The sequence below is a fragment of the Amphiura filiformis genome, chromosome 1 (assembly GCF_039555335.1).
Source record: "Amphiura filiformis chromosome 1, Afil_fr2py, whole genome shotgun sequence".
NCBI lineage: Eukaryota > Metazoa > Echinodermata > Ophiuroidea > Amphilepidida > Amphiuridae > Amphiura > Amphiura filiformis.
This window is the reverse complement of record NC_092628.1, coordinates 82,929,262-82,954,070: the sequence shown is the minus strand read 5'-3', so window position 1 is coordinate 82,954,070 and position 24,809 is coordinate 82,929,262. Positions and strand designations below refer to the sequence as shown.

The window sequence follows — 24,809 nt, the reverse complement described above, 5'->3', positions numbered from 1 at the left end:
TTTGATGTTTGAAATTGGATAAATTTGCTGTGTCTGGATGAGCGTCGGACTGGGTGCACGATGTTTTCCAGTGGAATGGCGAGGTGACCTGTTAGTGCTTGGTGGTAGATGGTGACTCTTGTAGCTTTCCTGCGAGTTTCTAACAGGTCCCAGTCTAGGCTTTGTTTCATGGATGTTACGCTACTCAGCCTTCCGTAGTCGCTACATACAAATCTTGCACTTCTGTTCTGCACTGCTTCTATCTTTTGTGTGAGTTCTTTAGTGTGTGTATCCCAGACTGACCCACAATACTCTAGACGTGGTCGTACTAGAGATTTATATGCCAGGTTCTTAATTTCTGGGATGGGAGTGATGAAAATCTTCTTTCATCAACATACGTGTAGCCTATTCATTTTAAATATTTAGCAAACAAACTAGCAATGTTCACTTATACTGAGCGTAATCATTTTAATCTTTTCAAGGGGCGGAAGGCAATCAAATTAGAAAAAAACATTTGTTGTTGCTCTTCCGCATATTTTTTCTGTCAGAGAAAAAGGTGAACGACCTGAAAAGGTCGAAGTTCATATTGCCTCGTTCGTATCTACTTACATTTTCTACTTAAATTTGAGCACAAAATTGATCTTTTAGGCAATATATTAACTTAAAAAAACACACTTCTTATGAAAAGAATTTTATTTGTAATGTTTAACAACTATTTTGAATTTGTATGGTTTTTAAATCTATGTTTCAGCGACTTTTTGTGAATAATATCATGAAAAGTTTGTTGACCTGTATAAATTAGTGGACGTGCAAAACCACTGGTGCAAAACAACCAAGCAAGACAATCATGCAATGCAACTGATGCTGCAGGGAGGTAAGCTTATCAATAAAATAAAATATAACACTGAACAGTGACGTGCGTGTATGTAGGATGCCGGATATGCGGAGTCTCGGAGAGACAGTGATGCATTTAGTCGAGTCATCAATTCAACATCCGAGTCGATCAGCATCCGAGTCCTCCTATACTAAAATGCAGTAAACCTTTGACAAGCGCGTATTGTAAGGATACATCGCGTATTTACTGCGTTGCACGCACTTGTCTCTGATTGGCTGCTAAGGCGATATGTTGTTGCTGAGTGGAAATTTATGAATGAACTGTGCGCCGTACGCGTTGTTAGCGCCGAATTTGCAACATCACGATGATCACGGTAGTCGCGCTCGTCAAAGGGTTGCTGCATTTGACTATATCATGCCTATACATGGCCGGAATAAACGCAGCTTTCATTCAATGATTCAGTTCAACTGCTGTACTCAATCCAACCGCGATTGCATGATCATATATCAGGGTGGATTTAGAGGGGGCGCACCCGGTGCCCGGGGGGGGGCACTCCAACTTTGGAGGTGACGCGTATGTAGGGCTGTTAAGACCCCCTTTTTCAGCATCGCTGTCACCCAAAGACCCCATTATATTTTTTTACTAACACATGCTCGCTCCGCTCTCTGTCACCCGAAGACCCCCTATATTTTTCCACTTGATCTGTCACCCAAAGACCCTTACAAGTTCAATTTGAAGAGCAACTTTCATTTACATGTATCACTGATTTTGTTACTTACATGTATTTTGACAAAATAAAGAAATTTGAAGCCATTTAGAACTACATATAGAAATTCGATTTTCGAGGTTTTTGTGGCGCTGTTTTGGTTCTCACCCAAAGATTCCATTAAAAAAAAGGTCATGTTCTCACCCAATGACCCCATATTTTTTACATTTTGCTCTCACCGAATGCCAAAAATCATGCTCTCACCCAATGCATGATGAATGACCCCATATTTTTTACATGTTGCTCTCACCGAATGCCCCTTAGCAGTGATCGATTTTCGTATATTTTTTTGTGTAGCAAATTCTTGCTACTCACTTTCAGATTTGAGTAGCAATTCCAAAATTGTGAGTAGCATTTTGCAACATGCTAATCCTGAATGTTCCATTTTCAGTTCAAGTCAGTGGCCAGTGATCGATTTTCAGTATATTTTTATGTGTAGCAAAAATGCTACTCACTTTCAGATTTGAGTAGCAATTACAAAATTGTGAGTAGCATTTTGCTACGCTAATCCAGGTAAATCAAACACTGCCCCTTAGTGCGAAAGCGCCAGCCCTACACCTACACCAGGCACAAAAAGAAACTCGTCAGTTATATTCATCCTTGTTGTTCAATAACTTGATAATTTTGGATTATTCTGAAATATACATTTTGTTAATTGGACTTTGCATTTTCAACGATTTTCAATGGGAACGCATCGTTGTATTGCACACAAGCACCACGGGCCAATCAATAAAGCACACAGTGTAACAGGCACAATTGAATCGTTAAAATTGCAACTTTTCATTTTGGGGTTTGAGAGTTTGGAAGCATATCTTGGTCAATTCTTGCTCAATGTTCACGATCAGGGTGTCAAATGAGAAAGAAAAGTCCAATTAACAAAATGTATATTTCAGAATAATCCAAAATTATCAAGTTATTGAACAGCAAGGATGAATATAACTGACGAGTTTCTTTTTGTGCCTGGTGTACAATGTATATGGTCATTTTCACGGTAAAGGGTGTAACTTTTGATTTTTAGGGTCAAAATTTCAAACCACTTTTAAGTATAATATGTTTCTGTTTTAAATACTGTAATCATGCATAGAAGCAACTTAAATTCCAGTAAAATAATGTTTCAAGGCTTAAACCTTTTGATTTCTGATAAAAATTTGACATTTCCATAACATTTTGGTTAAGATCTAAGAAAAAATTTATTTTACATCAGCTCAGAAAATTATGACATGAAAGCTGGAATACATGTGAAATCCCATTCCAAAGTAACTCAACAGATATAAGTTAAATTTTATACCATGTTTTGCTATGTTTGTAATTGCAATTTTGAAAATTTTTAACATCAAGGGTCATTTGCAATGGAAATTTCCCAACCTTAAACATATTTTTTACGTTTTAATTGGTTCCTAAAATAATTTGAATGTCTAACTTCATGTACAAATACTACTTGATGAAAGGAACCTCCCAGCCAAGTTTCACAGAAATTGGAGTTATTTTTTAGAATTGGCACTTCAAGCGATTTGTGTTTCGGAGGATTCAGTTAACAACACAGGTGATCATAAAAGTTAAATATTTGGCTAACTAAGTACTACAAGTTGACATGAAAAAATAGGTTAAAAATATCACAATTACCAATGTTCATGCTTTCCTTCTAAGTATTGAATTTCAGTTGTGACAAAAATTAAATTTATCACAGCAAGTCATTTTTTTTGTTTGGGAGGCTTCATGTTAACAATGGTTAAACATTGCAGAAGTAGTTTTTTTGAAAACAACACTGTTGGGATCATCTAAGCTGTTATTTTCTTGTGTGTATTGAATCAATGATTCTATGCGGCAGATATTGTAGATTTATAACATGGTAATTTTTTCACCCATTTGTTAAGTATGGTGTTATTTGCATGTGAAGCCTCCGATCGGGCTTTCTTGGGTATCGGTATATTTTTCAAACATAAACCATAATATCAATTTTTTTTTTAATTTATGACATTCTGCACATATCATGTAACAATTACAATGCAGATATCAATATGGAACACACCAATTTAGATATGCATAGATGATAATTAACCTTATTGTTGTTTCGGAGGCTTCATTTGTTTCGGAGGCTTCAATTGTTAACGGAAAGTTTGTATTGGGTCCCATTTTCAAACGGTGATATATATCTCCGCGATTTAAAAACAAGTGACTTGAGGATCTACTTTGCTACATTTTGATAAATAGATTGGATGAGCTCTTTTATTTATATTTGCCCAAGCTTGCTGAACAGTTTGTTTCGGAGGCTTCAAAAAAAGTTAACGGAAAATCGGCTCTTTGAAGTCAAGATTTTATAAAATTTTTAAAAGCTTGCAAATCGACTAATTTTTTGTTACCCATTTCAAGTTAAGATATCAACTGTTATGAATCAAGAAGAAGTGAAGAAATAACCAAGAATTATGAACCAAAGCTATACCCACAAAGTTTGTTAACAATTGTTAACGGAAAATAAAGCCTCGAAGCGACAAATCTCAAGTCCGGTTCTCAAAAATACAGGGCTGTTCACAATTAAATCTAATGTGGCAGTGTTTACTGAACATATGACCGTACTTTCAGGATAAGAAAAATTATCCATGGATGAACTACCTGAAGAAAACACAGGGTTTTACAAAAATGTTACTGTTTTTATAGTTTTTCAAAATGGCAATATTAGGTACATTTAAGCATGCTAAAACTGAACGCAGTAACTCCCGAAGATGATTATGCTACCCAAGGTAGCTGCTAACTAGATGACTTATGTGGCCAAAAATCATGGAATTCTGTGGCTTTATTAGAACACTACGGATCAAAATGTTAAAAATCCAAAGTTACACCCTTTACCGTGAAAATGACCATATCCATTTCAAATTGAAGTGCGGGCCCGGCGCGTGCCCCTCTAATTTTTACAGAGCGGTGCCAGACTCTGTGTATTTTTGCAGAGTGACACCTGAATTTGTGTGGGCACAGAGCCACGGCGGCTCGGCGCCCCCCGTATTGAAAATTCCTGGATCCGCTTCTGTATCGCGTATTCAAAATACAACGCGAACGCACGACTTTGGATAAAATACTAACCCATGGCAATCCGGAGAGTGTGCATTGGCATGGTTGGATTCACTCAGGCGGATGTGAGTTCATAAGAGCAATGTCGGGGATTATAGGTCACAATCGCTGGGGAGAGATGAGGTCCGACCGAGTCTCCTACACAGGTTACGCTCCCTGTGGAGGGGCGGAACCAAACTGGCTGATGTGGAGACTAAGCCAGTTTGCATCGGTCTGATACTCGATCGTCTTTGACCATGCGCAGATCTGGCTGGTCAGGAAGATATTTAATATCCCAAATTTATAATATGCCTACCAGTTCCATCTATAACCGATTTGCTAGAGAATATTTGTTACCGGTACCATGTTTAATAAAGTCATATTAATCGTATAATAAAATGTGGCCAAATGTATATTTGTGTACATAGTGTGTGGATCCACTCTTCTACGGACTTGGCTACTAAGCATGTCGGGAAGGATATGGCGGTATGCTGACCTGGGTCAATATGTTCTGGGCAGATGAGGTCCGACCAATAGAGGCCGTCAGCCTTTCGCCATCTTGTGGGTACAAATGATCTGTGTGTTCATGCATCGGACACTACGCGCAGGGCGCAGCTTGCCACACAGCTGCTATCGCGCATTAACGCGTTGATTTTACTGTTCACGCAAGGAGATCGAACGACCGTCACAGCGTGTATACCCACAAGATGGCGGCATATGATGTCACGCTGACGGCCTCTATTGCCTACGACCTTGTGTGCGATCATGTGTGACAGGCAATTCCCGATAATAATAGAAGTTCCCTGATTCACTTTCGCGTTAGGGGCCTACTCTGTGCATTACATGTGCACTCAAGTGGCCAATGCTTGGTTTAAATATCGACCTTGGCAGCAGTATCATTACAATTTAGGGGGAAATGAAAATAGATTTTAGCAGGACATTTGTGCATGCGAAGGGCACGAAAAAATGTCAATTTAGCCCAAAATGAAGGTGAATTTTGCTATATAACAGGCCAGTGCGCGCAAAATTGTGCAATTTAACCCTAAATGGCCCAAAACACTGTGTTTTGGGGGCTAAAAAGGATGCAAGGGCAATTTTGGGGACCCAAAAATTTGGGGGCCGAGCCCATCTGGCCCAATGCCCGGGACAGGGTCTTAGGCAGGATTTGAAGGTTTGGTGTGTAAATTTAAAAACTGGGTGTGTAAATTTAAGATTTGTGTACAAAGCATAAGCCATGTGGGCAAAAACTGGGTGTGTTTACAAATTTGGGTGTGTAAAACACTCCCTACACGGCTGGCTGCCTAAGCCCTTGGCCCGGGAACTCTTGATCTTGGATATCTGGGCCAAAATTGGCAAAGTTCATACCTAGGGGAAAGGCCTTTAGGCGTATATAATAGTGTCACGGTCAATGTACGGGGTCCTTTGTACTTTTTGTAGTTTAGAGCCAGCCTTAATGATACCCTTAATGGGCCCATACTAGATGATGCTCTAGGATTATCAGTGTACCAACTTGTAATCCTGATTCTATAGAAACTGTATTCACAAATATTAAATTTGGGCCGCTGGAGCCCTTGACCTTTGACCTCTTGCTGGGGCCAAAACGGGCAAAATGAAACTTTCGGGGTAGGGCCCTAGGTGTGCCACGTACCGGATACCGGGCCTGATATTTTTTTAGTTTTAGGGCTGCTATATAGCCTTGACACTGAATGTGGATGGAGGAGGAGAAGCAACCCAAGAATCATAAATGTGGGCATAAATAGAATGGTCTCTTGCACGTACGGGCATATATTATAACCTTTTCATACTATTCTACTGACCGCACCTGACTTGCTGACAGCTTAAATCCGCCTCTGGCTATTGCATATTTAATTCTGAAAATGAGGTGAGACTGAGAAGGGAAAAAAAGGCCCCCAGTGATTTATGTGTGCTATATATGCACATGCACAACACTTAACGTCGATACACAAGTCTCAGCACACTTTGCAAGTATCATAATTGATTTGTGGGTGAATGTACAATAATAATTGTTTTAAAAAAATTACTTTTTTCTTACATTATTTCATTTCAGACTAACTCAATCAAGATGACAAGTGGAAATTTGCAGCGAGTTGCATCTCAAGCATGGGAATTGTTTAGCATGTTCAGATCTGGTCGTATAGATGGATCTCGATTTGCCCAAAATCTGAATCTCCTGCGTGACAATGTGAGCAAGATATCAGCTGCTGATCTGAACATTGACACAAAGAACCTACCTAATTATGCACCATGGGCAGCTCCGAGTGGCTACATGGATATCTGTGAGGACAGTTTCATGACAATGGGTGTTTTTACCCTCAGAAAGACTGGCATGAACATCCCTCTTCATGATCATCCAGGAATGCATGGAATTCTCAAAGTGGTGTACGGGCAAGTTCGAATAAGAAGCTACAGTTATGCGGAACGCATAGGTCAGCCCGGGGTCAGACTCCCCCTGCTGTCCCCCAATTTGCTGGACTTGCATCACAGCCGTCTGCAGAGTCCCTAACACCAACTCGATTAGCTAGCGATTCAGTGCATAATTCAGAAAGTGGAGCAATTCTTCTTACCCCAGAGATTGGTAACATTCATGCTATAGAAGCTGTAGATGGACCTGCTGCATTTTTAGATGTACTGTCGCCACCATATGATCCTCCAGAGAGAGACTGCCAATATTATCATGAACTTCCAGTTAATGGTGATGCTGCTGCTAATCAGAAAGATCAAATCACATGGCTCTTGCGGATTCCACAACCAAAAGAGTTTCATTGTGAATTAGAAGATTATCCAGGCCCAGATATTCAAATTGGGTCAACTTAAAAAGTTATGTTACATTTAAAAACCATATTCAGTGAACCTAATGTGACCCAATCAAGCTTATAACATTATGTACAGTGTACACTATGCTTCATATCAATTGGGATTTGAACATTAAAATTACATTTTTAAGCAAATTTATAAAAATAAGCTTGATTTGGTCAGATTATGTCACACAAAGTTAACTGAGAGTACTATCACAATATGTGTAAATATTTATTAATTTAATTTTTAATAAAAATATGTATGCACGTTAATTGATATATGCAGGACCATGATGACCTCTCATAACAAGCAATTTGCATCTGATTTTGGATGTTGGATAATTTACAACTTGTAGATAAGTCATTTTTACTCTTGCTAGCTAAATTGATGCAGGCTAACTAGTACATGTAGACCACATAACTTGATGGAAGGGAACAAACAAAAAGATTGATGGGATCAAGCTTTCTAATCAAAATTTGTTATAGTCTATGGGATCTACCTCAAGTCACCGGTACTAGCATTGAAGTTCAGCTTGTTCTGCGTTAGCTTAGCGTTATTTGGTGCATATACATACTTTTATGCGTGTGTCAACGTGCCGCATATGTACACGCAAAACCCATGCTAAGCCAACGCAGCACACACTGAACTTCAAAGCTAGTGCCGGTGACTCGAGGTAGATAGACTATAGTGATTGATGGTTTTTTTTAACCCAATACCGGTTTCTTTACAGATGTATCAATTTTGCAACTAAATCAGTTTTGCTTATAAATATAAAAATAGGTTATGACCATCTTTTGGTTTACTTCCTCATCAAACCAATTTCTTATGCTTGCAATTGTGACAGGATCAAATGTCCAGAGGATACAGGGATAGCGGAATTGTCAATCAACTGTATTGCCTCAAAGAGGAACCTAACTGTACAATGTACATTGTATAGTACTTCATGTTCAAAAATGTTGTCACATGTGTTTTAAAATTTATATTGTGTGGAAAATCATTATTAAGTCAATTTTTTGCAAGCATTATTATCCTCCTTGTTCACGTTCAAAATACCAGGACAAATGTGACCAAATGTGCAATGCGTAGGTATATACATACATGTATTACACAATTTGCTGGTCTGATCACGAATGAGCAGTCACTTGAATTGAAGTATAGGGGTATATCCTGTTACAGTACACAATCATGTCATTTCAAAATTGTCTAACATTCTCCATTTGTCCAATGGGAGCCTGTTGAAATTAAACCCTCTGTACTTGAGCTGATTAAATTTAAAAGTGAGCTTTGTTCTGCATTCACTGCACAGGTCAATTGATATGGAAGTTTAACATGGTGTACCACATCATGTTTGTTCACATACTTGGTATTCATCAGCTAAACTGATGATAGATATTGGTTATGAATTTTACATGTACATGTATATTGGATTTGAAAACAATGTACCCAATATACATGTATACGATACATACAAATGTATGTATACACAGCCAATTATTATTAAAACTCTTAGCACTTTTCTCAAAATAGCTGAAATAGTTAGCTCATAACCTTGGATAGTTTTTGACATTTTGCCCTTGTAATTGTTCAGTGTTTCTTGTTTGAGTCATATTTAAAGTTACAGGAATGAGGAACTCCTTACAGATCGATCACAATCTCCATGTCGGTAATACCAAAAAGATGTTGCAAACTTAATCAAGAATATGTCATCATGCCAGTGTGCAGAACCATATGTATTCTTTCTCCTGTGTCGCTGATAGGATTTGGACAACTATCAGCGACTTTGCAAAGATTTTTGGGATATATATAGATACTGAAAAACCGAAAAAGGTCAATTGCCAAGTGAATTGTACATTGAGCTATTCCAGTTGAGATTCAGGTGGTTCATGGATTTCAACTGGAATAGCCCATTTAGTCGAAGCATAAACTAAAACTAAACTAAACAATTGGCCCTCATGACTAGGCAAGAATTCACAGCATACAAAGCACATGACTTTGGCTGTTTGTGAATCTCTATCTCTTTAGTTTATGGGTCGAAGTGTTTTACATACAATGTGGATGAATCAAACCAAGTATAAATTGTACAACAAAAACTAGATGTAATGCAGTGCAATAATTTGTTTTATTTTTGTGTAGATTGTAGGCTATTATGATTTTGTTGAATTAAAAATCAACTTGTGTTTGGCTTGAACTATAATTAATTGGTTTATATTGCTAAAAACTACAATGTAGTTTACTAGAACTGCATCATTTCCTTAGAATGCCTTGTATTGTGAGTGCAAAGTGTGAAGTCAACCAAATGGGTGACTAAAAACTGGGCAGAATCAGTTTCAGAGGTGGTCCACCTCCATCAGATGGATGCTTAGCCAGTACATGTGTTTGTTTGTGTAGGTATATCAGTCAGCTCAGATATGACCTAGTGTTCAAATCATATGGGAAATACATATAGTTTGGGTTATTTTGCTTAAATAATACAGTTTATTTCTGCAGGGTAGTACATTGATCTTACAGGAAATGTGTCAAGGAAGCCACTGGTCACATTTCCATAATGTGTAGCGGTTATTGAGTTACGACAAATAATACTAGGGTTAAAGTCATGCACATGGGGAAAAATAGAACCCATTACACTAAATACAATGAGCCTTTGGATGTCACATACATACATGTATTGAACTCATACCGTAAAATAATTTTCTTATGCACAAAACCAAAATATTTTACTTACTTGACAGTTTCGCCTATCATGGTCGATAGGCATCATCAGAATGATGTTGGATGATCCTTACTTCCGGTAGGATGTATCCCGACTGTAGAGGGTGTATTTACAGTCAGGAGAGGATAATACACACCAGACTAAGGTAGTGGGCCCCCTCGTCTCTATTCATGACATTGGGTCCTCGTCTCCTGATCCGTATTGATTGCTACTGTCTTTCTTGATCGGACCAAGGGATTTGTTGTGATCCCGTACGTAGAGGGACTCGCAGACAAAGCCAATAGGATCTTCCGAAAACACGGAATTGCCACTGCTATGAAACCTAACACCACACTCCGGAAAATTATCTTAACTGTATATTTACTAACCTGATGAATCTTTTTAGTGAACTTATATATTGTTCCCTGTTCAACATTCATCTTCAATCTAAAATTTAGTGATAGTTATACCTTGTATAGTATGCATTAGAGGTTTACAATATATTCATCTTGCCAAAGTATCTTTACAACTTCATTCAAATTAAAGTTTGCAAAGTATGTTGAAATTTACAAATTTGTTTTGCAAATTACATGTATGAATCACTGTTGATGTTTTTTGTTGATGTTTGAATATTTTTTTAATTAAAGAGTTTCATTTTAAGAAAGTGTTTTATTACATGTATGTCTGACAGACTCAGTACACGGTCGATCTTACCGTTTCGATGTTGATTAAGATACTTCTTGCATCGATCCCGAGATGCGGAAAAACCAATAGTCATTTTGTCCCACATAAATGAATAAATAACAAAAAAACCCCGATCCCCCGGTGGACTCACCCAAAAGGTGACGTCACACCATATGATCGCCCCTTATCCTCCTTGGTCTCCGACTGACACAGACGTGCCTATCGATTGTTCATAGCACTGTGTATCATTTTCTCGACCAAAGGCGAGATATACTGGTTGTAGTTTCACTCCTTAGGTAAAACCAAACCGGTATTGTTCGGCTGAGGATAGTTTTGACGGCATTTTCTGGCGAAAAAGTGACAAAAAACGATCCAAAACTTAGCTACATATCGTGCCTCCGTTTGTATACGGGACACACAAGCAATTCAAAATGGCCGCTCGTTGGCGCCATTCATTTTGTTTCCCACGTAAAACAACCATTGCAGCCTGTAAGTTACAATAGATGTTTGTACATACACATTGTATTTCATGTACGGTAGGTTATTGTTGCTATGTTAGGGTGATTACTCTATCGTTATGTCTTCATTACCGTCCAATAAAGACGAAGTTAATCAGATATTCATACGGTGGGGATTGGTAGGGACCCGCCTGACATTTTAGTAATAAAGTTAGCCAGTCCTTACTTTTACCACTAACGTTAGCGACCAGCCTCCGTGCTCAGGTTTGCTTACTGGGCTTGAGTCGGCGTGTTGGGGGGGTAGTGCCCCTCCCTTTTCTCCTCGCTTCGCCTCGGCCCTGTCGGGCTTGCCCTTCCCTGGTGACGGAGCGGGACCCACACCCGCTCTGTTTCACCCACAGGAGTGCTCACGATCTTCTAGATGTCTTTCTTTTGCTTAGGACTCTCCGAGTTCCAGCTTGACGATTGGGATAGGCTCCGCCATCGCCATAAGACGAAGAAGAAATCTACCAAGGGCACTGGTAAGGTCGACACGGTGGATTCTGCTGTGACAGCCCCTATGGGTCATGGCAGGTCTGCTTAAGGGGCTCCGGTCCCGGACAAGCAAGCGGTTCCTTCGGGACTGCTAAGAAGCGTCCAAAGGCTCAGCAGCCAGCGAAAGCACTGACTATACGTCGGAGCAAAGTAGCAGGCAGCAGAGCGGTAACCACCAGCGAAAACCCTAGCGGGTTTTGCAGCAGGAGGATACCAGTTGATACGGTAGCTTCTGCTGTGACAGCCCCTATGGGTCATGGCAGGTCTGCTTAAGGGGGCTCCGGTCCCCGGACAAGCAGGCGGTTCCTTCGGGACTGCTAAGCGCGTCCAAAGGCTCAGCAGCCAGCGAAAGCACTGACTATACGCCGGAGCAAAGTAGCAGGCAGCAGAGCGGTAACCACCAGCGAAAACCCTAGCGGGTTTTGTAGCAGGAGGATACCAGTCCTCTAGCTTAAAATCCTCACGGGTTTTTAGCAGGAGGACACCCGTCTGTTGCAGGCATATCTCACGGGCTCAAACAGCCACAGTAGTAGCCAGCGACGGGCAGCATGCAAGGGTACCCGGGCTTGCCTGGGTTGAACCCTAGCATGCATGGGTTCAGCAGAGACGATACCGCGGCTAACGCTGTGGGTGTAGTCTTAGCCGAACCAACTGGGGTTGTCACACGGCAGCGTTCCATGGCGGGACCGCCGAGTGATACCCTGGGCCCTAGAATAGCTGCTGGCTGTCCACAGGGACTGGCTGGCGATTATTCAGGGGTTGGGCTCGCAGTCTCTCACGGGACAGCGACCCAGGTGCATTCGGTGGCAGCTACAAAGACGAGCTACGGCTTGACTTCAGTGGTAGCCGCTATGCACCCGCCCATAGCTGCCGTGAGTGGTCCGCCACACACAGCGACCTTGGGCGAAGCTCTAGAGGGTACAGTAAGTAGCTTGAACAGCCTAGCTGATCAACAACCCACTTATGTCCTCGAGAGCCAGCGGAGCGTGGGTGATCCATTACCGTCAATGGGTCAATTACCTCTCTTGATCGATCACTGTCAAATCAACAGGGCATAGCTCCATTGATTGACGCTGCCTATTCAGGTGGCGAGGTGATTGATCGGGGTATGCACGCTCAGCTACCCGTGGTACTAGGCAAGCTCCCTCAGCCAAGGGACAGCCGGTATAGCGGGGTACCCATACACACGGCTTGATCCCTTTGCGGGGAACGCAGTGAGGCATGGGTACAGTGGTACACAGCCGGAGCCCTCACGGGCACCTACGCTGGAACCACGCATACAGCGGTACACAACCGGGAACCCTCACGGGTACCCATGCTAGTACCAGCGCCGGTACCACGCCAGCACACAGCTTGATCCCCCAAACAGGGAGCGCAGTGTGGCGAGGGTACAGCGGTCCACAGTTGGGAACCCTCACGGGTACCCACGCTGATACCGCACCGGTACCGCAGCACTCGCTTTAGTCGCCACAGTCTCTGTGGCAACAAGGGGAGGCGGTGCTGGTACTGCAGTACCATGGGGTTACCCTGGTGGCGGATCCTTTCAGGGTCAGCTGCCGGCTGGGTATGCCCGTGGTACCCGCCGCAGGGTGTTTCTTCCACGGCCTAGCACCGTGGCAAGTGTCGCCTAGCGATGGCCACGCAGTACCAACATCAGCTGTTGACCAGGCCAGCCGGCATGGGGCTAACCCAGATCTTGATCAGGGTAGGCCCGTGCTGCTAAGCGCTTAGGACGACGGCTGCGAGAGCATGCGGACCCAGTGGTGCCATGGCGGATACCTCAGGGTCTTGCGGGAGTACTCCCTCTTCTGCTGGCAGGTAGTCGGCGAGCCACACAGTGGTTATGCCTTCTTACCCGCTTTCAGATGCCCGTCCTCAGTTACCGTCATCATCGAGCATGATCACGGATACTGTGGGCGAGGGAAAGGAGTCGGAAGCTGAGTCCGTAGTGACATCACTACAATCTCCTTCCCCGCTGCCCCGCGAGGGGAGCAACAGCACTGATCTTCCTCCGGACACCCCCTAAGGGGGAGTCCATGGAGGAGGACCAGGGGATCCTTTCAGTAGGATGCTCAGCTGCTGCTTCCTCACAGGGGACGCCTGCACTCTCATTCCCGGCAAACCTCACGGGTAGATATCGAGGGCTGTCGAGCTCAGTAGAGCTATGACGCCGCGTGCTTGCTGCGCTTCCTCTGCGTGTAACGCGGGAGGACCGCGGTGCCTACCTGGGGGGATCCGAGAGGGACCCAGATGTCGTCAAGCGTATCACGCTCAGACAACATCTGAGCTCTTCCATGAGGTGAGCCTATTAGCGGTGCTAACAGCTAGCCTCAACGAGAGCTCCATGGGCCTAGCCCATAGGGTGTCCACTCAGCGCCGGGGAGGGGCCTGCCACTCCAATCGCTCAACGCGATGGAAAGGCAGGGTCCTTTTTCTCTTTGGATGCTTCTGCGCCACGGTGGAGGACCGTGCAAAGAAGCTACCAACGGAGCACTCTGAAGAGGTCGGAAACTGCCCTTACCATGGGTAGGAGCTCCGACTTCAGCAGGCCGTGCACCACCAACAGTACCGAGCCCACTACCTCTGCAGCACCCATTTCTGGGAGGCGCAAAGGGTAGCACAGGAACAGCTGGCAAGCCCGAAGAAGAGCAAGCGCTCTTCCAAGGGAAGCTAGGCAGAGCATTCCTGGGGGCTCAGCGGTTTTTCCACAGGGGATCTCCCAGTGGGCGACCGCTTATGGCTTTCACCCAGAGGTGGGAAACCATCTCTTTGAGCGCCTGGGTATGGTCAGTGGTGAGTGGGGGTTACAGACTGGCAACCCAGTCTCCCCACATTCGTCTGCACATTTCAGAGGTCCACAGTAGTGCCGTCAGACGGCCTCCAGCGTCGGGCACTACTGACAGGGATCACACAGCTTCTCATGAAGCGGGCGATTGTCGGTCACCCCCGTTCTGGGTGATCTTGGAGCCATTGGCTCCAAGGAAGACCGGCGACGGGAGCCCCATCCGAACCGCAGGCTGTTGAACACGTTCTTCAGGCCCAAGAGGTTCAGAATGGGGACTCTCGCCTCGGTGCTAGCCTGCCCCATCAGGGGCATGGGAACAGCATCGCTAGATCTCTCGGACGCCTATCTGCATATGCCAATCGCCTCTCAAGATCGGAGGCATCTGCGCTTCTAGGTACAGGATCAAAATTACCAGTTTTGATACCGCCATCCGCCTGTCCATCTCTCCCAGGGTGTTGAACACTCTTGGTCAGAGCGGTCGCAGCGTACCTGAAGCACAGGGGTGTCAACATCAGTTGCTACCTGGACGTTTGGCTCATATACGGACGCACTCCACTGAAGACTACGGGTCTCATGGGGTTGATAGTCCGTAGGGTGCGGGACCCTGGATTTTTTGATCAGCTCAAAAAGTCCAGCGTGGTCCCGACGCATGACACCACTATTTGTAGGGGCCCAGATCACCCTCACGGAGGGTTCGCGGTGCTCTCACCCGAGCGGTGTGGCGAACATGGTGCGGTGTGCCTGACTCTTGGCGAGTCTCGGGCAAAACCCGCTGTGGCATGGATGAAGGTGGTAGGCCTAATGGCCAGTATGGTAGACCTCGTACTGTACTGCCGTTTCTACGTTAGGGCTTACCCAACTACACCTTCTAGCCTGCTTGCAGGCCCAGTCGTCACCAATATCCCTCGCGGTTCCGTTGTCGGAGATCGCGAGAGAACTCTGGTGGTGGACCCATCAGCCCAATTTGACCCAGGGTGTCAGGTTTCCTGCACCCCGGTATGTCACGTAGTGGCGACCATAGCGTCAAAAGGGGGCTGTCGGGTCCACATCCACGGAGACTCCGTCTCGGGCCTATGGGGCCATAGAGACAGAGTTTCACATCAACCTCCCTCGCTTACGAGGAGGTGATCGTGGAATCACATACCGTTGTCCTGACGGATAACACAACCGTGGTAGCCTACCCCAACAGACAAGGGGACTCCGGGCCACCACGATTGAGCCTGCATGCACGACACCTGATAGGGTGGTGCAAGTTCAGGCAGATTACGATGAGAGCGATACACATCGCGGGCGTCACCAGCATCCTCGCGCACAATCTGTCACGAGGAAGGGTGTCGGGACCAGCAGAATGGTCCCTTGCTTCGCGAGGTCGCTCAGGCGATCTTCAAGGGATGTACCACCCTCGAAAGATCTGTTCGCATCTCATCGCAATCATCCACTGCCGTGTACTGCTCAAGGGTCGCGGACCCCAAGCATTCACCGTGGGACGCTCTGTCCATAGACTGGGGAGGATGACAGCTTATGCAGTCCCTCCGATCTCACTACTCATGAGGGTGGTGGCCAAGATCGGGTGGGAAGACTGCATTGTCATTCTGCTAGCGGCAAGGCCGCTGGCACTCCCCAGTACCAGATCTACTCCGGATGCCCGGAGCGGAGGTACCCAGTCTATCACTAGAGCACCTGCAGTTAGCTGCATGGCCCTTACCAGGGAACACGCAGCGGAGGGATACTTTTCATCAGAAGCTGTTTTTCTCATCGCCGGGGCTAGACGGAAGTCTACCCTCCGTACGTATAGCCAGAGTCTGGCTCCATACTACGCTTGGTGCAATGAGACAAATAGCTCTCCGCTTAGAGCCTCTGTGCTGCTAGTTCGGAGTTTCTGACAGAAAAGTTCCAAGCAAGACTTCAGCGGGCCACTGGGGCCAGCTATAAGTCAGCTGTCCTCTCCATTCACCGAGGTTTCGAGGCGGTCGACTATCATAGCCGATGGTTACCTTATTAGTCTACGCCTCGACGGTATGTTCAACGAAAGTGTCTACCTAAAAAGGAAAGTGATCCTCCTAAGGGATCCCAACACAGTCTTAGATTACTTTAAGGGTCACCCTTTTGACCTTCCGTCAAAAGCGACGCTTAAATACGTAACTCTCAAGATGGCTTTCGGTTTGGCGTTGGCTTCGGACGGCGGTGCTGAGTTGCACACGGTCTCGAGGTTAGCTTCCGTGTTCACAAACACTGGAGCGACACTGTTTCGGGCGCTCTGTTCTCGTGATCACTGAACGGGCGCGGTGCATACCGACATTCGTCCCTCTCCAATCCCCAGGGTTGGGCAAGGTTCGGCTGAAGCCAAAGATAGGCTGGGGTGTCCGATCAGGCGCTGCAGCACTATTTCTTCCGAACACAAGCCTTGCGAGGACTCACGACCGCATTCATCACCCTTACAGAGTTTTCGGTCCAGCCGCTGTCGCAATGGCTGGTCCAGGTGTTGGTGGGGTCCGGGATCGCGAAGGTTTAGCGCCCCACGACCCACTCGACACAAGCTATCTCATCATCTTGGGTATACCGTTCGGTTGTCCCTTGAGGAGATCTAGCAGGCGGTGTCCCGAAGCCACCTTCGCCTTCTCTACGATACTTCCGCTTACGTTAGTAATCAGAGACGGGCGGGAGGTTTACCGGGACATTGTTCGGCGATCATAATACGGTGGTGTACGGGTACCAGGTTTTCAGACTATACAGAATACTCAGCATGGTAAGAACCAGTGTCGCTATTCTTAACCACCAAACTTATTAAGTAAGGAGGTTTATGTCTGTGATCGCGTGGTCTTTTTGTTTTCCCGACCGTTGGGGAAAATATTTTCTGACCTCGCGAAAACCATCGTTACCGCTCCCGATCCCTGATCAGATGCTGACCAATCTTGTACCTCCATCCGTCGGTTACTTGCTAGATCGATCTTTCAGATGTTGATGCAAGAAGTCTATTAATCAACATCGGAATCGGTAAGATCGACCGGTGTACTGAGTCTAGTCCCAAACAGAAATGTTTGGTAGACTCATAACCGTGCGATCTTACCTTTCCGATGTTGATTATCCCGGACCCGCCACCCCCTACAAGTTTGGTCCGGTAGGGGATCCCAAGTCGGATAAGGGACGATCATATGGTGTGACGTCACCTTTTGGGTGAGTCCACCGGGGATCGGGGTTTTTGTTATTTATTCATTTATGTGGGACAACCTGACTATTGGGTTTTTCCGCATCTCGGGATCGATGCAAGAAGTATCTTAATCAACATCGGAAAGGTAAGATCGCACCGATTATGAGTCTACCAAACATTTCTGTTTGGGACTATTTTGTTCTGATTGTTTTTGTTTTATTTTATTGGTATGGTAAAGGGAATATATTTCTCATTACATTCTTGTAAACTTTACACATGCACATTGTGTATGATTATTCATGTACATGCAGTCATGTACTAGAGATTTTCCTGAAAAAAGGTATATTACACGGAAAGTCTGTTAATCTTAGATAATTTGTATATCACTTGGTTTAATTTAATATCAGTCTGTGTAGCTACAATGTATGTACATCGTATTATTTTGTTTTACTCAATGGAAATGACAGACAATCATGCATAAAAATAATTTACCTTTCCACATAATCAATGCGAAACAAATTGAATTGACCCGTTATCAGATTTAATTATAAGCCTTGTTTGAATTACAACCATTTGCACAGTGACCTTTATGAGGTAGGATATTTTTAGGAGCATTCTTTAGAACATATGCATCATGTACTGATGATGTAGTGACAGTAGTGTTGCCTTGCTTGTTCAAAGCCAGAGCTTAAAACATGAAAAACCAAAGCACAATGTTTACCAGATAGGACCAGATCTAAAAAAGTAGGTCTAATTAAAAACTATTAAATAACTTTTTATCAGAATTTGGAGAAACCCTTCTCCGTCATCAGTAATTTATAGGAAGAAAAATTCCAATAAAAAATGTGACTTGAATAGTTTTAAATTACTTGTTGTACATGTACACATATGTCATTGTTTTCCAGCATCAAAATATCTTGATTTATAGTTGCTGGCTGAGATAAACTGACATCATCTGTCAGTCAAAGTAGAAAACTGCTATGATTGGCTGTCTTGCAAATTTACTTTACCATTATTGGATGCGGGTAACCAAAAAAGTGGGTGGAGTGGCATCCTTTAAGTGCAGACACTTTCCACACCCCTCCAGGAGGATGTCAGATGCAACATTCGAAATACCTCTGCAGACAACTATAGTGCGTAATTTTATTCTTCCATGTAGGAATTGAGCTCTATAAAATGCTTCCTTCGAAGCTTTGTCTGTATATTTTGTAGTTGGTACTGAACAACCATGAGTAGACTAATTATATAATCAGTTTCAAAATCACTGATGATATTAATGCCAGTCTCTTTCACCTGGTGTTAACTAGTAGTTTCACATTTACTGTACCGTACATCACACAATGTGGGGGTGGGTGCACTGAAATTACCATAAAAAATTGAGATGCATTACACCTGACAATGTGACATCATACATTGTATATTGTATAAATATATATGTTTTCACTGATATCAATATCACAAAAACTTAAAAAACACATCACATCAAGTAATTACCCCCATTCATTATGAGATAATAAATCAAAATCTATGCATCCAATTTTCAAACAGAAATAACAAAAAGAAATCTAGTTTTCTGCAAATTTTGATGTCTCATTTGTCATAATAGCCCAACATGTAATGCCATGGTGACCTTTTTAATCAAAAGATGCAGATTTAAAAGTTGCCTCTAAACCCATTGAAAATGTTGCTTTTGTTGCTAGAGTGCCTGGTCATCACTGTTCACCATGGGTCATCCTTGACCAATCATGTACATGAAGTGAATGTATATGAACTGACCTGAGCTCCTTTTTGTGCAAATTATGAATCTGCATCTTTTTTATTCAAGGAGTCACCATGGCTACACATTTAGAGATATCCAGATGAATGAGGTACATAAGTAAAAAAGGTTTCTTTTTGCTATTTCAGTTTTGAAATTTGATGTATAGGTTTTGAGTTGTCTTGTAATAAAGGGGGGGGGATTACTTTTTGTGATTTGTTTAAAAGCGGTAAGTTAATTAACAAACTTACATATCATCAGCCTGCTACGCTTTTTGCCTAAGTCATTTTTTGTAATTTTGAGAACAAAGTACAAAATATGGTTCAAGGGAATAATCAGAAATAATTAGGGTGATTTTAGTAACTGATGCATGCTTGAAATACATTTTGTTCTTTGTTCTCAAAATTACAAAAAATGACTTAGGCAATTAGCGTAGCAGGCTGGCGATATCTTTATTAAAGGCCACTTGGCATCGAAAACCTCTTGCAATTATACATATTCTGATCCTTCAAGCAAAAAGTAGCCCCCTGTGCAAAGCAATCAAATGTAAATTGTACCTAAAATTGCTGCTATATTTTGATCTAATGTTATTAAATTATCTATTAATGAGATAAATGATTTCTGATTGTCTCTTTGTATCTCTTCATGTTAGTGCTCTAGGGTGGTAGCTACCATCAAGGAAAAAATAGTTGGCATACTTTGACAAGCTCTGCTAGTTCAGGGAAATTAGTACAGCTATATTTGATGAGAAGTACAGACCTTGCCCTTTCCCCTTCCCCCCTTCAACCAATGTGGGGGAGTCTGGAGAGCCCAATGTCAAAATTGCTTTCATCAACATTGAATGGGGAGAAAGGGGTGGTGATTTACAGTTAGTATGCCAGAGTGTGCCAATATTAATTTCATTGATTGTAGTTAGACTTAAAAATTTACTCATTAAATATTTCTGTTAGTCAAGACATGCCAGTACACTCAGAAGGAGCCTGTACTTAAAGGCACTATCTGTGATCCCAGCAAAATTCAACAAGTCAACTTGTCTATAGGTTCCTAACTAGCTCAGTGAGTCAGGGTCCAAATTTGAGTTGCAACTTGCCTGATTACATTCCGTCACAATGGCTCAGTAATTGTGTTCGGGTACTCTATCATCTATGTAATTAATGGGCTGTTACCCGGGTACCAGTGGTGAAGTCATGTAGAGTGAGAAATTTGCATCAAGACATTTTTGACAAATTGGCTCCGGACAGAAGCAATGGCATTTAGTGAAAATATATAACTGCAAAATATTTAATATGCATGTTTAATCAACATGCAGTTTTGATATTGAAGTCTGGTCTCTTGTTAAAGTTTTTCATTTGTTAAATCCAACTAAAGAAACTTGCAATTTCTTGCTGACAGTCCTCAGTGAATCACTGACTTTTTTAAAGCTTGTTGTTGTTGTTGCGATGATCTAACAGCTTTTGACTGGCAGAAAGTTATGTCACTTCCGGTAGCGATGTTAGGCTTGCCAGCAGTCTCCAACAGTGGATAATACACATGACTTAGATTGTAGGTCCCCTCGTCTCTGTCATCAGCTGTTGGATCATCACAACAAGCTTCGAAACTGTCAGCAAGAAAATTGTGTTTCTTCAAATGAAAAACTCTTTAAAGCCTTAATGTACGATTTCCATCAAATTTTAATTTTGTTTTTCTTTATTCAAAATGTTGAAATAATATTAGTAATAACTGCCGGGAAGGGTTGTTGTCCATTTTAAGTTGAAATAACAAGGTAAAGTGAAAGAAACCCCACTGGTTATTTTGACCATTCAACATGCAGTTCTATGGGAGGATAAATTTGGCCGATTCCATTTAGGTGCAAGTTGGGACATGTGTAAACATTACAAATATGAAAAAAAAATTAGGTTTGAAAAAAATTAACCAATTTCATATTATAAGATTGTACATTATGGCTTTAATTTGATAACCTGCTAAATCTGTTTCAAGATCTGATCTCTTGTACTTGGATTTGTGGCCTCCTGTAACTGGGTTTTGTGGCTATAGAGACTAGGGACCAAGTTTATCAGGCATTTGACTTCAAAATTTTATGCAAACTATTAAAGCCAGGACAAGGCCTGTGAACATAATAATTGCCCTCAGGTATCCTTGTAAGTGAATTCAGGCCCGTATAGGACATCAACAGGTCGCGAAAGGGTAGGTAACAGGTTTTGGTCACTGTCTTACTCACAATGTAAGAAAAAATACAGTTTTGAAAGTTGCACTCTCTAAACATACAGTACACCTCACCTACATTAATAGATTACAATCTGCATGCTTTGTGAGTTGAATGGACCAAAGTGCAACATTCAAAACTGCATTGTTTCTTACATGAACCATTGAGCCCAAACATGTGTGACAGTGTAAATTAAAGCAGGTGTGTAAAACAAAACCATGCAATCCTTTGTTTGCACATTTAGGTGAGACAAAATAAAGCAACACACACAACATTTTATTGAGATATTTATATATTTAATTGCAAATGTTTTATTACATCAGCTGTTTCATAGCATTTCTTGATTCAAAACATGCTTCATCCTAATATGTTCCCAAACCATTTCTATTATTATACACCCTAAAAGTAACATTTACATACTGACACCAACTTATTGCACAACAAACTCATATTACAAACCAAATACAAGTAATTGAGACACATGGAGATTGATGGACCAAAGATCTTATACAAGATATGTTTTGATCATTCCCTCAATATTTTTACATTTTTCTCTCATTCTTCTCCCTTACTCTGCCTTACTTCTGTATCAATGTCATATCGAAGTGACCTCCCCCTCCTGGTCACAAATAACAGCCATGAGCCTCATTTACTTGTTTGGCAAGTTTGGCACATTAACAATTACATACCAGTTTTCTATTGAATCAAACTCAAATATAAATACAAATCCAGGAGCATTATCACATTTTGTCTTTGAAATATGGAAAAGCTCCATAAAACTTCTATTTAGATATGGAACAGGACTTTGCTGAGAGTTGCTATTAATGACAATAGATCAAACATGTATCTTGCTTACATATTCCAATGATTCAGTACAGTCTGTCCACATAGAAGTACAAAGTAAATAGACCTCGGAAACTAGAGGTATGAGAATGTGCAATGCTTCTTTGACGCGCCAACTGCTGCGCGATTTGTACTTGCCGAGCGCACCACGCTCTTTACGCGTTGCGTCTCGTTCGCGTGTGACGCAAAGCATCAACCCCCGATGCCACAGATTTGGTTTGTACTTCTAAGTGGACAGACTATAGAGTTGATAATTTATAGGTAAATTGAGTTGCAACAGACCTTTTTAGGACTGATCCAAACATATTCATCTAATAAATTTCAGGTAATTTGAATGCATATTTGAACACACATTGTACATTGATATACCACATTCAACAGGATGCATAAGTAAGAGCAACACTGTACATGTACATGATTGGTGTGAACACTCATACCACACCACACATGTGTGTGACTGATTGGATATGGTGTTTTTGTTTAAAGCATGCAACATCTCTCTGAATTAATTTCCAAAGATTTCAGATCAAATGCTGAAATTGTCTATACACCATTTTAGCAAACAATATATCAGACATAACTTAAACAGATGATTCAATATTGTCAATCTGAAATATAAGTAGCCTTATCTTATCAAAGATGATTTAATTGCTAACACTCTTCCAGTTGGTCACTACTACAAGTACATGGATACTTCAAGCAGTCACCAGAGTCATGACAATTCTCACAATCTTCTGATGGTTACATGATTGCCTAACCCTAACCGCCTAAGGGCTTTTGGCGACGGGAAGGGAAAGAAGGAAGGAATAAAGAGAGAAAAGAAGGAAAGAAGTTGTTTGCTCTGGGTGGGATTCGAACCCGAGACCCCTCGCATGCCAGGCACTGGGTCGGCGACACTTTGCCACGGGTCTTGGGCTTCGCTGGCCAGCGAAACCGTGCCTATATATCACTTAGGGCGATTGCGTCATCACACCACGTGGGATGCATGCACGAACAGCGCATATATCAAGTAGTATTTTGTAGTATACCGTCCTGTTAGGGTTAAGGTAGCTGTGTACTCTCAGACATGCATGTAGTAAAAGTGCAAAAACTTTGTAATTATTCGTGCAAGACATATAAAAGTATACATTTTTATAAAGGCAAGACATCAATGAATCTTAATATAAATATAGATTTGGTGTAAAAACAACAGTTATGAAGAAAATCACACAAAAGTGAGTTTTGGGCAATATTTGTTTGGTACATCATAACAAAGAAACACTCTTTCCAAAATATTTTATTTTGTTTTTATCTCAATCTTGAGGCTCCATTCCAAAAAAAATTTTTTTAGTTTTTTGATATCGGCCTTATTTTTTTAGATATTGGCCATATAAGGCATCAAAATGAACTTTTTAAAATTCACAAACGCCTATTTGCACAAAATGATGCCTAAAATCGGAAATAGGCCAAAATATAAAAAAATGGGAAAACAGTTTCTTGAGTCGATCATGCTTCTTACGATGATCATATTTGCTTACCTATAGATGCTGTATTTATTGAGCTATCGTGTACCTAAATCGTCATTTTACCGAGAAAATGAACATTGAAATAATGACCGTTGAAGTTTAAAGTGGTCACATTTTGCACTTTCATCGAATCTCACAGGAGAATGCGGCAGTTTTAATTTTTCTACCTTACATTACATGAACATCGGGTAAATCCACGGCCCCTTGAGAAGTTTGAGCGAAATCCATTCATAACTTGATATTTAAATCGGGGGAAAGAACTTGAAAAACCCCACATTTTATCAGCTAAAACGGAGCCATTTGACCACTAGGTTTTTGTGAAATCAGTGCTTCCGTGGTGTTTCCATAAGATGCGCCACAAGCATGCAGATAAGCGTCGGCGTATGCGTAAGCGATTTGTGCGTTAACAAATTGCGCGACACTAATAGCGATGCGTTGTTATGCTGCGTGTACCCTGCTGGTACAACAAAGATTTTCTTTCCTTTTCAATTTCAAACACAAATGGAATAGTGAAATAAATTCCTTAAAATATTGCAGTTGGAGTTTACAAATCTGGATTTTCATTCCTTGTATTTATAAAAACATAACGAAGTACAAACATATCAAAAAAAACTCAATTTCGCAAAAGAAACAATGCCTAAAGTACACATCCACGTTAAATACTCATGAAAACCTATTTGTTACATGTTTTGACTCAGAATTTTGTTGAATGACCTTTAAAACTTTGAGTCTTGGTATCTTATTTAGGCTACTTTGGATTTAAAT

General features: G+C 42.1%; 2 protein-coding genes across 4 annotated transcripts in view; one reads left to right on the top strand and one right to left on the bottom strand.

Moving 5' to 3' along the window:
• LOC140154929 (palmitoyltransferase ZDHHC16-like) overlaps positions 1-24,809 on the bottom strand; it is a 191,682-nt gene that overhangs the window by 145,024 nt on the left and 21,849 nt on the right. The gene's annotated exons all lie outside the window — the stretch shown is intronic.
• On the top strand, positions 787-8,515 carry LOC140154877 (2-aminoethanethiol dioxygenase-like). The gene is given in 3 exon segments (XM_072177531.1): positions 787-853; positions 6,691-7,077; positions 7,080-8,515. Coding segments are annotated over 2 exon segments (750 nt in total). The 5' UTR covers positions 787-853; positions 6,691-6,705; the 3' UTR covers positions 7,458-8,515.